General features: G+C 44.8%; 1 protein-coding gene across 1 annotated transcript in view; it reads left to right on the top strand.

Annotated features, from left to right (window-relative positions):
- The window catches only part of LOC147610441 (stress response NST1-like protein), a 45,471-nt gene extending 31,147 nt beyond the window's left edge, over positions 1–14,324 (top strand). Inside the window, exon 2 of the mRNA XM_086786412.1 lies at positions 13,986–14,324. Coding sequence (XP_086642538.1) covers positions 13,986–14,156 — 171 coding nt within the window. The 3' untranslated portion in view covers positions 14,157–14,324. The remainder of the gene's footprint in view (positions 1–13,985) is intronic.
- Positions 14,325–14,756: the final 432 nt, after the last annotated feature.

The following is a 14,756-nucleotide window of genomic DNA, read 5'->3' as shown; positions in this document are numbered from 1 at the left end:
CTTTATTAAATGACCAACCTCCAGTTAGTATAAATAGGCTTGCCTAGAGCCTCTTTTGTCATTCAGTCTTCATTGTGCTAAGAGCTCTCCTTTCAGCCCAAGACTAATCCAGCCCTAGTGCCCATAAGCTTTCTTCTCCAGCCCCTTGAGAAACCCTAGCTTCATTCAGCCCTAGGTGCCTGCCTTCAGCCTCTTTCAGCCCTGAATTCAGCATCAGTTCAGCCCACAGTTCAGCCCACAGATTAGCATAGTTCTACGCCAGCAATCAGCAGTACAGCAGGCTGCGTTTCTGATCCAGCAGTACAGTAGGCTGCGTTTCTGATCCAGCCGTAGAGCAGCAGCTCCTGCAGTCCCTGATTCTCATGCGTTTCAGTCGACAGCCTCTCTACAGCTCAGCGTTTCTGTCCACAGCAGATTCCAGCCTTGAAGGTTCAGTCTACAGCAGTTTCCAGCCCTGAAACTGTTGTTTGCATCAGTGTCCAGCCTTCTGTGCATCATCCACACATTCAGCAGTCATCTGGTGAAGGTAACACAGCATTCATATGTGTTTTCAGCATTCTAACAGTGTGTAGAACAGTCCACCTTCTTCTTCTTTGAGCCTCAGGTGTGCAGCCCTTCCTCATGCCCTTGGGAAGAGTGCATAGGCTCGAGATCAAGTCATTGAGGTGTTTCTACAGCAGTGTACAGATCAGCCGCTCTCCGATCCTCCGAGATCTTGCGTTCGGCTTATCTACAGTCCAAAGTCATTCTCTCTAAAGTAATAAAGCAAATACTATCTCGTTATCGGGATAGGGGGCCCTTCAGTGGGTAATTCGGGACCCAATCTGGTGTACAGTTCTCATATCTCTCTCTCTCATCTCTTTAAAGTTTGAAGTAATGAAATGGATTGCTAAACTCACGAAACTCAGGATACAGAAGACGGTGTGAGCATATTGTGTGACAGGATCAACCAATACGAAGACTTCCGCTGCATATCACAACATATTTTAGGCATTTTTATTAGTCGTGGACATTTGTCCTCTAGCCCTACATGCCGACTTGGTCTTTTGTGATGTATATAAGAACTCGGCATGTTTGCCATATAATTCATTAATAATTTGCTCAAGTGTTTGATCTCTCTTGGCTGATTACTCTGTCTTTCTTGTTCTATATTGCTTCCGCTTTCTCTTCAACTATTCTCACATCATACATGGTGTCAGAGCTTCTATGCTTTTGCTAATCGACAAGAAGAATTTTTCTTCCGTCCCTTGGTGGCTGCGTTTTGGAGATCTACTTCGAGCACAAATCAACGTTTTTCTGGCACTGATTCGGGGTTGTTTTCTGCCTCTTGAACAACACTTATTTGCTGCGTTTTTTCCTATATTAAAGAGAATGCGGGGCAGAGGGAGAGCTTGAGTTTCTTCCAATCAAATACACACACAAGAGAGCGCAAGAACAAGAGAGATGTTTTCTTCTTTCTTCTTCTCTTCTCTACAACCAAGACCATTGGAGAATTTGGAAAAATCCTAAGACTCTGGAAATTTTCTTTTCAATCTACTTTTTGGTACGTCTTAAGTATATAAACTCGAAAGTTGTCGGAGAATGTGTATTTTGAACCTACACTTCAAGCTTTTTCCAATGATATCTCACATGAGGGGGTTTTGACAAAAGCTTAAAAAGGTTCACCATGATCCCGTTTTTACAATCTTGCGAAATGGGAATTGGGATTTTTCCAAATTCGCTAATATGGTACTAACCATATAACTAAAAGATAAAGAGTACATACTATAAGGGAAAGTACTCTTCTACAGTAACATACAATGGTCGGTTCATAGTGTGAACTCGACTATATGAGCTAGTGCTATAACTATGCCTTAACTCTAGTACTCCAAAGTGGTTTTCACACATCCTATCATCCACTGATGGTATATCAACCATAATGTCACCAACCATGCTAGTAGCATAAGTGTGGAAGCTATCACCCAGGGGGGTCATCAATGTCCGCAGCACTAGTTGAGCTCAATATCTCAACACTCCCCCTCGAGCTTAACTCCACACACTGCACTCCAAGTAACCTCCCAAACCTGTGGAGCTTCTCTATGCCCAATGCCTTCGTGAAGATGCCAACCACCTGATCCTCCGTGCTGATACATACTAGATCTGTGTCGCCTCCTAGAACCTTCTCTCTTACAAAGTGATAATGCACCTCAATGTACTTCGTTCTAGCATGGTATACTTGGTTACTGGCCAACTATATACTACTCATGTTGTCACAATAAATAACAACTTTTCAATCCACGAGCTCAACCATATCACCAAGTAGCTTCTGAAACCAAGCTATCTCACAAGCTGCCATAGCAGTATCCTTGTACTTTGTCTTTGTACTCGACAAAGCAACTGTTGGCTATTTCTTACTCCTACAACTCACAGGAGCACTCCCAAACAAAAACATAAAGCCACTGGTAGATCTCCTGTCCGTGATACTACCAGTCCAATCAAGCCACATCCAAGTGTGGCTTCCTAGGGACCTGCATAAATTGACTCATAAGTCCAACAACGTAGCTCAAGTGTGGCCTAGTAATGGTCATGTAGATCAAGCTATCCACTATGTGCTTGTATGTAGTGGGGTGCTCCAAAAGCTCACCTTTATCTGTGGAAAGCTTTGTGTTGTGTTCCAATGGCATTGAAATAGGCTTACAGCGTGTCATACCATACTTGGACAACATGTTCAAACCATACTATTTTGTAATAACAAAATGCTATGAGGTGATCTCACCACCTCTATGTCTAAGAAATACCGCAGCTCACCCAAATCCTTCATTTCAAACTTTCCTGACATTATGTATGTTAGCATCACTATCAGTGATCACCAATAAAAATCAAGTCATCCACATAAATGACTAATAGCATGTTCTCTCTATCTATCTTTTTCACATAAAGTGAAAAATCTGCATTGGATATCTGAAATCCAATGGTAACAAGATACTCCCCGATCTTGTTTGACCATGCTCTGGGTGCTTGGTTCAAGCCATACAGGGCTTTGCGTAACTTGCACACAAAGTCTGAGTGTGCGTTACTGTCATAACGTGGTGGCTGCATCATGTATACTTCTTCTCGCAAATCACCATGTAAGAAGGCATTCTTTACATCCATCTGATGTAAAGACCAACCCTTTACTGCTCAGCCATAGCAATGACAGCTCTCACGGTTGCCATTCTCGCAATTGGACTGAATGTCCCCTCATAGTCAATGCCATAGGTTTGTGCATAGCCCTTGCTAACTAATTTAGTCTTATACCTGCTCACTAAACCATTTGTCTTATGCTTGACCTTATACATCCACTTACATCCAGTTGCCGTCTTTTCCTTAGGCAAAGGTATGCATCCAATACTGCCATCTCCTCATTCATGGTATCTTTCCATTTTTTATTTTCAAGTATCTGCTCAAAACAGGTGGGCTCCAAATCTTGTATTGCTTTAACCATGTAAGCATAACGATGAGTTGTATATGTATCATATGTCAACCTGTCAACAGGATACCTAACCCTCATAGACTTGTGTATACTTGGATCACTGCCAGGTGTTCTTAAAACAGCCAGGAGTAACCATAGATGGAATGCCAAGCTCCTCAGCAAGGCGGTCTGCTCAGAGCCACTAGAGTCACCATCCACGTATGAGTGATCTGCTCTGCAGATCAGGTACAAAAGATTGATCTATCTTTTCTTTCCCTTTGCATGATATATGTATGCCTATATCTGTCCTCAACCTGCCTGACCATGGACTAACATTGGATCCTCTACTAGAGGACTCTCCAGGCCCACTAAGCACCTGTGATTGCTGCTCTACATGTGGTGCAACATCAATACTTCTTACATTTGCATCTTCTATTGCCTTCACTGCTGGTGCATATCAGCTACTTATCTCATCAAAGACAACATTTCTGCTTCCGTGCATCTCACGAGTGGTGTCACGTGCATCCCGCACTTGGATGCCACGTAGACATATCTGTACAGAAGGTGCAAGACCTGGGATGGTAAACTGGTCCCATGTGAGCCCAGTCCGGGACGAGTCAGCCAGGGATCCATCCCAGTTGTCCGAGGTCAAGTGTGCATTGTCCTGCACATGAGTCCAAGGTCATGTGTGCACTGTCGTGCACATGAAACTGTGCCAGTCCGCGCTGTGACTCTCCCTCTAGAATGATGTCAGTGATTCTGTGTATCTGGTATGGTACTGGATGCCAGATCATTGTGTAGGTAGTTAGGGTTTGCTTTTAGGAAAAGGGGGGCAGCCCATAGGGCTACCCCAAGTCTTGTGTGGGCATGGGGATAGTGTGAAAACACCCCCATGAGGGCCAGGAAGGCCTTGGCTGAACCCACCAGCCATGGAAGGGCTGTAGGACAGCCCTAGGGGCATGCCAGGGGCAGCCGACAGCACATCTAGTGTTTGATGGCTGTAGGGCAAGTGTGGGGCAGCCCACACAAGCTGCCCAACCCTCAAAATAGAGGGAATTCAGTGCCCAGTCCCTAGAGAATCAGGCGCATGATGCCCAGCCAGCCATGAAGAAAAGCGCAGCTTTTTATGTGAATTATTCAGCATTTAATGCTGATTTTACAGTCGTGGGACAAAAACTATACTGGTTGCCTGGATATAGCGCTGGCCGACTACTTTATGGTAGAGGTATAAATAGGGGAGCCACAATCCCATTTGTGTTATCTCATAATTCACCAAGTGCTCCAGCAACCAAAGGGCCAGGATAGCCAAGGGCTTGCTAACGCAAAGGGGTGAAGGACTGTAGGTAAAGAGCAGAGATTTTCTCAGCCAAGAAAGGTCAAGATTTTTGTATTTTCTTTTCAGATTTACATCATTCTAATAAAGCAAATACACCATTCGTGGTGAGCGTCCTACAGAGGGCATTTGGGACCCAATACTGTGTCCTCTCCTCTCTCCCTCTCTCTCTCTCTCTATTTTCTGCACGTCTTCATTCAGTTTGTGCGTTAATTCCGTCGTGAAAAGTGTGCTGATTTTTGAGCATTGAAGTTACCGATCTCCCCCGAAGCTTCCGCAAGTTACATTGGTATCAGAGCCTACTTCAAGTGCAAAGATTCAGCAAAGAAACGATAATTTTTTCTAGCTCGTGTGGTTGGTTTTCAGACGCCGGTGGACTACCCCTTTCGGAGTGACTCCTGTCCCTCGAAGGACGGTTGGTTTTCAGCCTCTGGAAGCCTCCAGACGTCTCCCACACACACAGTGGATGGTCAGATTGCGCTCCGGAAAGGAAGTGCGTTTTCCTGCTATGGCGAGCTTCCACGACGAGACAGACCAAGAACCATGGGACCAGAGTGCACCAGGCAGCCCAGCTAGGACACCAAGCTTGAGTGTTGCAGAGATGTTCCAGTAGATGATGCGAGCAATCGCAGACCAGATGACCAAGTTGGAAGAGCAGAAGGCGCAGATTGAGGCTTTGGAAGAACGCACCCGTTCTCCAGCGTCTCATTTTTCATCTCCTCCTCCCTCTCCTTCCGTATCCCCGAATCAGATCCTTGACACAGGGACCCTCTCGCGGGGTCATGACCACAACCGAGCTCTTTGCTTGAGTTGCAGATGCGTGCATTGGAGATCCGACAACGTGACGACGAAGCCATGCGACGCGTGGAACACGAGCGTTACCTAGCAGCTTTAGACGCCAGATTGACACCGGCGGCGCCCTCGAATCATTTTCTCGAGAAAATGAACTTCAGTAAGTATAATGGTAAACTCGACCCCACAACTCTCTATTCATGGTTGCATCTGTTTGAAGCTTACTTTGCCGCAGTTAGAAAGACAGATACTGACAGAGTGATCTTAGCTAGTTGGTACTTGGAAGGTGAGGCCATTGCTTGGTGGACTCAGTGGGCTCATGCCCACACCAAATTAGGTATGGCAGCTTATGTGTGGGACGAGTTTGTCCGCGACCTTAAGCAGCGGTTTCTACGGCCCCACTACCTTGAGCGACTCAAAGATGAATTCAGGGGAGCGCGTCAAAACGTGTAACCAGTCCTTCAGTTTGCCAATAGAATTTCGACTTTATGTCTGCAACTAGGCTTATCTGATGCGGACAAGAAAGGGCAGTTTTTGTATGGCCTTGACACGCAAATCCAGTGGGAGGTGCGTATGTTTAGGCCAGCCACCTTTGAAGACGCACTCTCGCTTGTGCAGAGTGCAGAAATGAAGCATAATGGTGGCAAGCCCAAGACTTCTTCCAAGGCTACTGCCTCGGGGGGCAAAGGCCAGAACCAGACAGGGTCTTCCCGAGGACAGAGCACGGAAGCCTCTGGCTCCAAGAACTCGAACAATGCCTCTAAGCTTACTCCAGACCAAAAAGCAGAGGCAGGCAAGACAGTTGGCAAGTTGAGTGTCGAGGAGCTTTCTCAGTACAAGGAGGAGGGTAGTTGTTTCTTTTGTCATACAAAAGGACATACTTATCGGGAGTGTCCTAAGAAGCCTCCAAAGCCCGCCGTCGCTGCCTCCACAGCGTCCGTGGTGAGCACAGCTCCCACACAGACCCCACTGGCTGTCCCTAGTTCTTCAAACCCCGGTGCTTCAGTCAGAGCAAGCCGGGAGCTCGAAGATAAGCAGAAAGGCGCCCATGACCAGGAGTATGAGCGCAACGAATTGCTCAAGTCCTTTGGCTAGATAGGTGGCCAGAGAGTCGTTGTCTTGTTTGACAGCGGCAGCACGGAGGATGTGGTCATGGAACAGGCCGCTAGGTGTTTTCCGTCTCGTCTTGACTTCGGTGGACAAACAGGTTTTAGCACAGGCATGACAACGAGCGTCAAGTATGAAGCTCTAAGTGCTAAGTTAGTTATTCAGGGCATAGAATTTGTGCGTGATTTTATGGTTGCCCCTCTTGTAAGAGCAGACATAATTTTGGGCATTCAGTGGTTTCACAAGTTCCTTCCTGTTGTCAAGTGGGACAAGCACACGTTCCAGATCAATCGGAATGTGTCGAACGTCCCAGTGACCATTAAGTGTGAGCCAGGAATTCCAAAGTTTTCGCTCATAAGCCACTTGCAGGCTAAGCAAGCAGTCTGGAAAGTCGCACATTGTGCGATGATATACATCTAGACAGCCCAGACGGTGGCCAGTGCTTCCGAGAAGTACTCGGCTCTCCATGAAAAGTTCCAGAAGATTTTTCTTCAGGACAGTCTCCCTCCCCAGCTCCCTTCGTCCAGACCGGAGAACCACAAGATTAACCTCCTCCCAGGCTCGGAACCCCCGAGCAAGTTTTCGTATCGCCTTTCCAAGGCAATGGAATCGGAGTTGGACCGCCAACTCCAAGAATTGTTGCAATCTGGCTTCATCCGCCCTAGCGTGTCGCCATTTGCAGCACCGATCTTATTTGTCAAGAAGAAAGATGGGTCTTCCCGTTTGTGTGTCGATTATCGTGCACTCAACAAGCTGACTATCAAGAGTCGATTCTCGATGCCTCGAATTGATTATATTCTCGAGAGGCTGAATGGAGCAAAGGTGTTTTCGAAACTTGATTTAAAGAGTGGGTACCACTAGGTGAGGATTGTGGAGGGGGACATCCCCAAGACAGCCTTCCGTACGGAACGGGTCCACTATGAATTTGTGGTCATGCCATTTGGCTTGACGAATGCCCCAGCTACATTTAACCGCATGATGATGCGTGTTTTCCGGGATTTGATTGAAAAGTGTGTTTATATTTCTGGACGACATATTGGTATTTTCAGCTACGGTTGAGCAGCATGACATTGATGTGGAGAAAGTCCTTAAGTTGTTGGAAAGAACCGAGCTCTACGTCAATGAAAAGAAGTCGGAATTTTATCTGTTCCAGGTGCATTACTTGGGATACATAATTAGTGCCGAAGGCATTCGACTTGATCCGGCTAAAGTGGTCGAGATTGTCAACTGGGAAATACCTCAGACAGCCTATGACATCAGATTCTTTGTGGGTATATGCCAGGCATACTCCACCCACAAAGACAAGTTTTCAGACCTCTCGGCAGATCTCACCGATCTGCTAAAGGGAGTGAAGACAAGAAGGCAACGGATTCGAATGACTCCACGAGCATTGGACAAGGTGGCTTTATTAGAAGCGCCTTGTTTAGCACTTGCCTTGTGGGACGAGCCATTTTAGGTGATCACTGATGCGAGTAATATTGCAATTGGCGGTGTGTTACAACAGAATGGTCATCCAGTAGCTTACATGTCTCGTAAGTTACTACCCGCAGAGAAAAACTACTCAGTCTACGATCGTGAACTCCTAGCAGTTATACAAGCCTTGAAACATTGGAAACATTTTTTGTATGGCCGTGACTTTGAGGTTCGCACTGACCATCAGGCATTACGCTGGATTCAGACAATGCCAAGTGCACAGTGGAGTGATCGACAACACCGTTGGAGTCATATATTCTAGCAATTCGGTGGTATGATTGAGTACCTTCCAGGAAAGGCCAATCCAGTGGTGGATGCTTTGAGCAGGAAGGGACAAGTGACTTCGATTCAGACCACCAGACTCGATCTTGTTGGTACAGGACTAGATGATATGAAGCATACGTACGTGGATTTCGAGGAATTCGGTACACAGTGGGAACAGGCGTTGGATGCCACAGGTCCATGCCACTTCTGATACGCGATGGTTGGATTTTCTACAAAGGCCGCTTGTGTGTCCTGAAGTCGTTTAGGGCAGCTCTTCTCCATGATGCCCATGACGCCATTACTGGTGGTCATAGGGGCATGAATTCGACTCTGGAGAAATTGGAACAGCAATATTATTGGCCAAAGATGAGGCGAGATGTGTTTACATATGTACAATGCTGTGATATTTGTCAAAAGGTGAAAGCTCCTCGTGGGAAGAAGATAGGGTTGTTACAGCCCTTGCCAATTCTCGAGGGACCTTTCCAAGATATCTCAATGGACTTTGACACGAATGTGCCTCCCAGTTGAGTAAGCGTAATACGCAGTGCTTAACTATTGTTGATAGATTTAGCAAATTTGTTATGCTTATTCCTTGCAGGGCCAATGTGACCGCCGGGATGTTGCCCAGTTGTTCATTCGGCATTGGTACCCGATTGGCGGGATTCCTAGGACCATAGTGTCAGACCGGAATGCGAAGTTTACCAGTCATTTTTGGAGGGCATTGTTTGATAACTTTGGGATGTGCTGAAGTGTTATGTCCATGATCAGCAAGGTAAGTGGGAATCTTATTTGCCTTTAGTTCAAGCTGTTTTGAATGATTCTTTTTCTTCAACTATTGGCAGGAGGCAGCATTTGGAAGACCTTTCCAGTCGCTGTTGACCAGGACTTCGTCTTCAGTACCTGAAGCGAACAGAGTGACGGAGTCTTACCAGGAGATATTAGAGTCAGTAAAAGACAGATTGGCTAAAGCGCAAGAGGCCTACACTCGACAGGCCAATAAAGACAGAAGGGATATGAAGTTTTTGGAAGGGGATTGGGTTTATCTTTGGATTATGAAGCAAAGGTTGAAGCAGGTGGGCAAGCGATGCCCAAAGCTGTCTTTCAGGAGCTTCAGACCCTTTCCCATTCAGAAAAAGATCAATGAGGTTTCCATGCAGTTAAAGCTACCTGCGAGTTGGACTATGCACGATGTGTTTCACGTCAGTTGGTTAAAGCCATATGTAGGTCCGATCCCTTCAGAAGTTAAAGACGAGGCGGAACCAGATATTATTGATGAAGCAGAGGTTATGGTTCCAGAACAAATCCTTTTGTACCGTTTCAATCATGGCTCAGCCGAAGACACAGACAGTTCCTCAGGAAGTTTCAGGATCGAGGGATTCACGAAGCGGTATGGCTTGACAAAGAGTTTTTTGAAGACTATCCGACGTTATTGACGGATTATTTGGAGGCTATGTAGCTTCCGTCAAGTTAAGCAGAAGGGGATGTCACGTGCATCCCGCACTTGGATGGCGCGTAGACATATCTGTACAGAAGGTGCAGGACCTGGGATGGTAAACTGGTCCCATGTGAGCTCAGTCCGGGACGAGTCAGCCAGGGTTCCATCGCAGTCGTCGGAGGTGAGGTGTGCATTGTCCTGCACATGAGTCCAAGGTCAGGTGTGCACTGTCGTGCACATGAAACAGTGCCAGTCCGTGCTGTGAGTCTCTTTGTGGAATGATGTCAGTGATTCTGTGTATCTGGTATGGTACTGGATGCCAGATCATTGTGTAGGTAGTTAGGGTTTGCTTTTAGGAAAAGGGGGGCAGCCCATAGGGCTACCCCAAGTCTTGTGTGGGCATGGGGATAGTTTGAAAACACCCCCATGAGGGCCAGGAAGGCCCTGGCTGAACCCACCAGCCATGGAAGGGCTGTAGGACAGCCCTAGGGGCATGCCAGGGGCAGCCGACAGCACATCTAGTGTTTGATGGCTGTAGGGCAAGTGTGGGGCAGCCCACACAGGCTGCCCAACCCTCAAAACAGAGGGAATTCAGTGCCCAGCCCTAGAGAATCAGGTGCATGATGCCCAGCCAGCCATGAAGAAAAGCGCAGCTTTTTATGTGAATTATTCAGCATTTAATGCTGATTTTACAGTCGTGGGACAATAAATATACTGGCCGCCTAGATATAGTGCTGGCCGATTGCTTTATGGTAGAGGTATAAATAGGAGAGCCACAATCCCATTTGTGTTATCTCATAATTCACCAAGTGCTCTAGCAACCAAAGGGCTAGGATAGCCAAGGGCTTGTTAACGCAAAGGGGTGAAGGACTGCAGGTCAAGGGTAGATATTTTCTCAGCCAAGAAAGGTCAAGATTTTTGTATTTTCTTTTCAGATTTACATCATTCTAATAAAGCAAATACACCATTCGTGGTGGGGGCCCTACAGAGGGCATTTGGGACCCAATACTGTGTCCTCTCCTCTCTCCCTCTCTCTCTCTGTATTTTCTGCACATCTTCATTCAGTTTGTGCGTTAGTTCCGTCGTGAAAAGTGTGCTGATTTCTGAGCGTTGAAGTTACCGATTTCTCTCGAAGCTTCCGCATGTTACAAGTGGCAGGATTTTAACATCTATAACCTGTCTGCTCCTAAGTGTAACCAATGAAGATGCATTTCTCTATCTTTGGATCTAACTTCGTTCTCCTTCATCGGGAACATGCACATTTACAATACACCCAAACACTTTCAAGTGAGAGACATCCGGGTTTATGCCTATAAACTTCTGTTCAGGCGTCATACCATGAAGAGTTGCTGCAGTGGGGGTCCTGTTCATAATATACACATCAATTGCTACTGCTTTTGCCCAAAAATAATGTGGCATATTATTTTCTGCACGTGCCACTTCTGCTATGAGTCTACTTTTTCTTCTGCAACACCATTCTGTTTGCGAAGGATACTTGTATGTAAACTGTCTCTTGATTCCCTTGTTTCTCAAGAAATCTCAAGAAATGCTTTCTCCTACCATTTGATCTTTTTTCTTTTTTCTTTTCATCTTGTGAAGGATACCTATATGTAAACTGTCTCTTGATTCCCTTGTTTCTCAAGAAATACTCTCCCACCATCTGATCTTAGACATTTTATTTATATGTCTTTTTTCTTGTCGACCAAGACTTAAAATCTCTGAAAGTGAGCAAACATCTCACTCTCTCCTTCATGAAATAAACCCACACTTTCCTAGTGTGATCATCAATGAGTGTAACATAAAATCTGTTACCTGCACCTGTTGTAGTCTTAGTCGGTCCTTATATATTGGAATATATAACATCTAATGGCCTTTAATTGACATGCTTTTCACGTGGGAAAGTCTGTTTGGCTTGCTTACCAAGCTGGCATGCTTCACATACTTTATGCATACCATTAACCTTAAATTTAGCAAACCCGCAACAATATTTTGAGCTTGCATAGACTTCAGTTGCTGTATATTCACACAACCAATGCGCTTGTGCCATATGTCAATATTCGTAATGACACATGTTTCATGTACAAACATGGCTGTCTTTATCTCAGGGATGCTCACATCCAAAGTAAACATCCTGTCATTTCTGTTACTCTTTGCAACCAAGTGACATTGATTTTTGATTTTTGAAGTCTTCCACAAAACATCCTTAAGGATTAAACCTCACTTGCAGACCCTACTCAACCATATGTCCAATAGAAACCAGGTTCTTTGTAATATTTGGAACATGAAGTACATCTGCCAAGTAATTCATTTTGTCATCTTGCATAGACAATGACACTTTACCAACATGCGCAGTATCATCACCTGTTTCAACATAACTTGGTTTTTTCATTTTTTGCATGTCTCTAAACCACTCACCATGATTGGTCATGTGGTTAGAGACGCCAAAATTCACATACTATATATCTTTGGATCTTGACACATATGCTATTGTGGAACTGAGCATGTGCTGCATCACAAACAGCTGCTGCTCACTTCTGTTATCACTACCCTGTTTACTAGATTATACATAGTTGTCTGATTGCAACTTTTCACTTTTAATGTCATTCTTCTTTTTAAAGCAGTCCTTTTGTCTTATGTCTTGGTTTTACCACAATAATAGCACTCTATGCTATTTGCACTTTGATTTCTTAAGGGAACGCTTAATACCTTTGTAGCTCTTCTTGGTGATGGAGCTGTCCTCCCTTGCTTATTTGTTTTTCATCTTCTTCTCCTGTTCCTTGAAGGAGGTTATGACCCCTTCTAATGTAAGATTGGGCAGTTTCTTCAAGGTGGTGATGAGGTTCCTCTAAAGCTCAACTGACATAGATTTGATTAGCACGGCTATGGCCACATCTTCCTCAACCTTGGCTTTGAGAGCAACAAGCTGGTTCATCAGGGACTTCATCTTGTTCACATGAGCGTCTAATGACTTAATCATCAGACCATAGAACTCTTTGTAGAGAGACTTCAGAGTTCTTTCTTGTGCTCGAAAGAGCTTATCTGGCATCTCATAAGCTTCTTTTGAAGTCGGGAGATGACCACGGATCTTCTCTCACTTGCAAAAGAGAAAGCAAAGAATGAAGGCTTATGCTATGCTTGTATGGACAAGCATCAAAGATGTGATTGTCCATTAAAGAAGCAGCGCATAGCTGCAAATATGACCACTGAGCCTGTAGATTCAGATCATGGGGATGATCTTGAGGAGGATTTATTAGATGATACTCCAGGGCAGACACCCCAGCATTCTACTAGGATACTTTCAGTGTCCATTGAGAAACGGGTACCCACAGCTATAGTTACAGTCTTATCTTCAGAGGCGAGTCGCGGTTACCAATTTCCGGTTACAAAACTTATTGTAATGAAGGGCTCGGTTGAAGGGTAACTAGTGAAGGTACTCTTCGATACGGGCTCTAGTCATAATGTGGTTAGTTCTCAATTTATCAAGAAGTTAAAGTTGAAAACTAAACCCTCGCCATATCAGTATACAATTGAGCTAGCAGATGGCAAAGGAACAGAGGTTTGGTATCAATAGGTTGTAGGCCTTGGTCTCACCATTCAATCCTACTTTGAGGAGCTCAACTTTGATATTACTTGACTAGCACGTTTTGATGTTGTGCTAGGGCATTCTCTGGGCCGTTACCTCAAACATTGGTATAGCTGGCCCTTTAGCTTCCCTAATTATGCACCTCGCCTTCGGGGAATCCTGTCAATAAAGGCATTCAACACTCGTTCTCATAAGCATGTGCCTCTGGGCGTTGATTGATCCCCCATATGCATGCACCTAAATCTACCTTGTGCAAACCCTAACCTAACCTCACAGTCATGTTCTTTCTGTGAGGGTTCTTAATGGTCTGCTAAACTCTAATTGTCCTATTCTACCTTGTACATGTCATTAGGATGTCCTGGCAAATCCATTTGAAGACTGATTTTGGATGTGGTGACTTCTGTGGTATTCCTTATCAATCCATTAATGCACAGGCTGCTAAATCAGTCACTTGGAAAGTCCTTATTGCTTCATGAATTGGAAGTCAATATTTTTACAAATATCTTAGGTAGGTGGAGGGAGTTGTGGATGCCATTATTTGCTTTTACTGAAAATCTGTGTGATGCAGGCAAGGGAAAGAGCAGAGAGACAATCACATCGAAAGCAAATGGATTTGAAAGTGGAAGACAGGCGTCAGAAGGAAAGGGATATCATCAGGCAGCAAAGTGGGACATGGATAAAGGAGAAAGATTTGGAACTCAAAATAGTAGAAGCTTTAGCAAATCCTATTGACCTATGAATGGCATGTTCAAGCAAGTTTTGTTAGGCTTCAAGTTTGGGGTAGACAGGCAATACCTGCAAATAGATACAGTAACTTTGTTTTGGCCATAAGCTTTGGGGCATATACAGTCTTTAAAAGCATGCGGATGTTCTTGAAATAAATAGAATTGGCAAAGTCGATTTGATTTATCAACTTCAAATGTTTTGCTCATTGCCTCTCTCTCTCTCTCTCTCTCTCTCTCTCTCTCTCTCTCTTTTGCTTCTTGTTGAATCATGTAAGCTCCCCACAGTACGATCTTTGGATTCTTAAGCTAAACAGTTGGGGGACAGAAATGCTAACACAAAAAACAGTTGGAATGAGGTGAAGTGTTATTCTGTTGGTTGTCTACACTAATCGAGAGCATACTACATTCTGGATGGCTGTTTTGTGTGTCTAATAATACAACATTTTGTGGTAAAATAGGCATGTTTTGTAGAGTCCAGCAGTCTTAATCATACATGCATACGCTGAAGGAAGAAAACTGCAAATGAGGCTTTCAAACTGCAGGTTTATTGTGGTAAAAGCTGTGACTCCATGCACATGTAAGAAACATCACGTGGTGTTCTCTTATGTAGAAAA

This window comes from Cibotium barometz, chromosome 49, assembly GCF_041138505.1.
Source record: "Cibotium barometz isolate CiBa-2024 chromosome 49, ASM4113850v1, whole genome shotgun sequence".
Classification (NCBI taxonomy): Eukaryota; Viridiplantae; Streptophyta; class Polypodiopsida; order Cyatheales; family Cibotiaceae; genus Cibotium; species Cibotium barometz.
The sequence above is the reverse complement of the archived record's forward strand: the minus strand, read 5'-3'. Positions and strand labels throughout refer to the sequence as shown.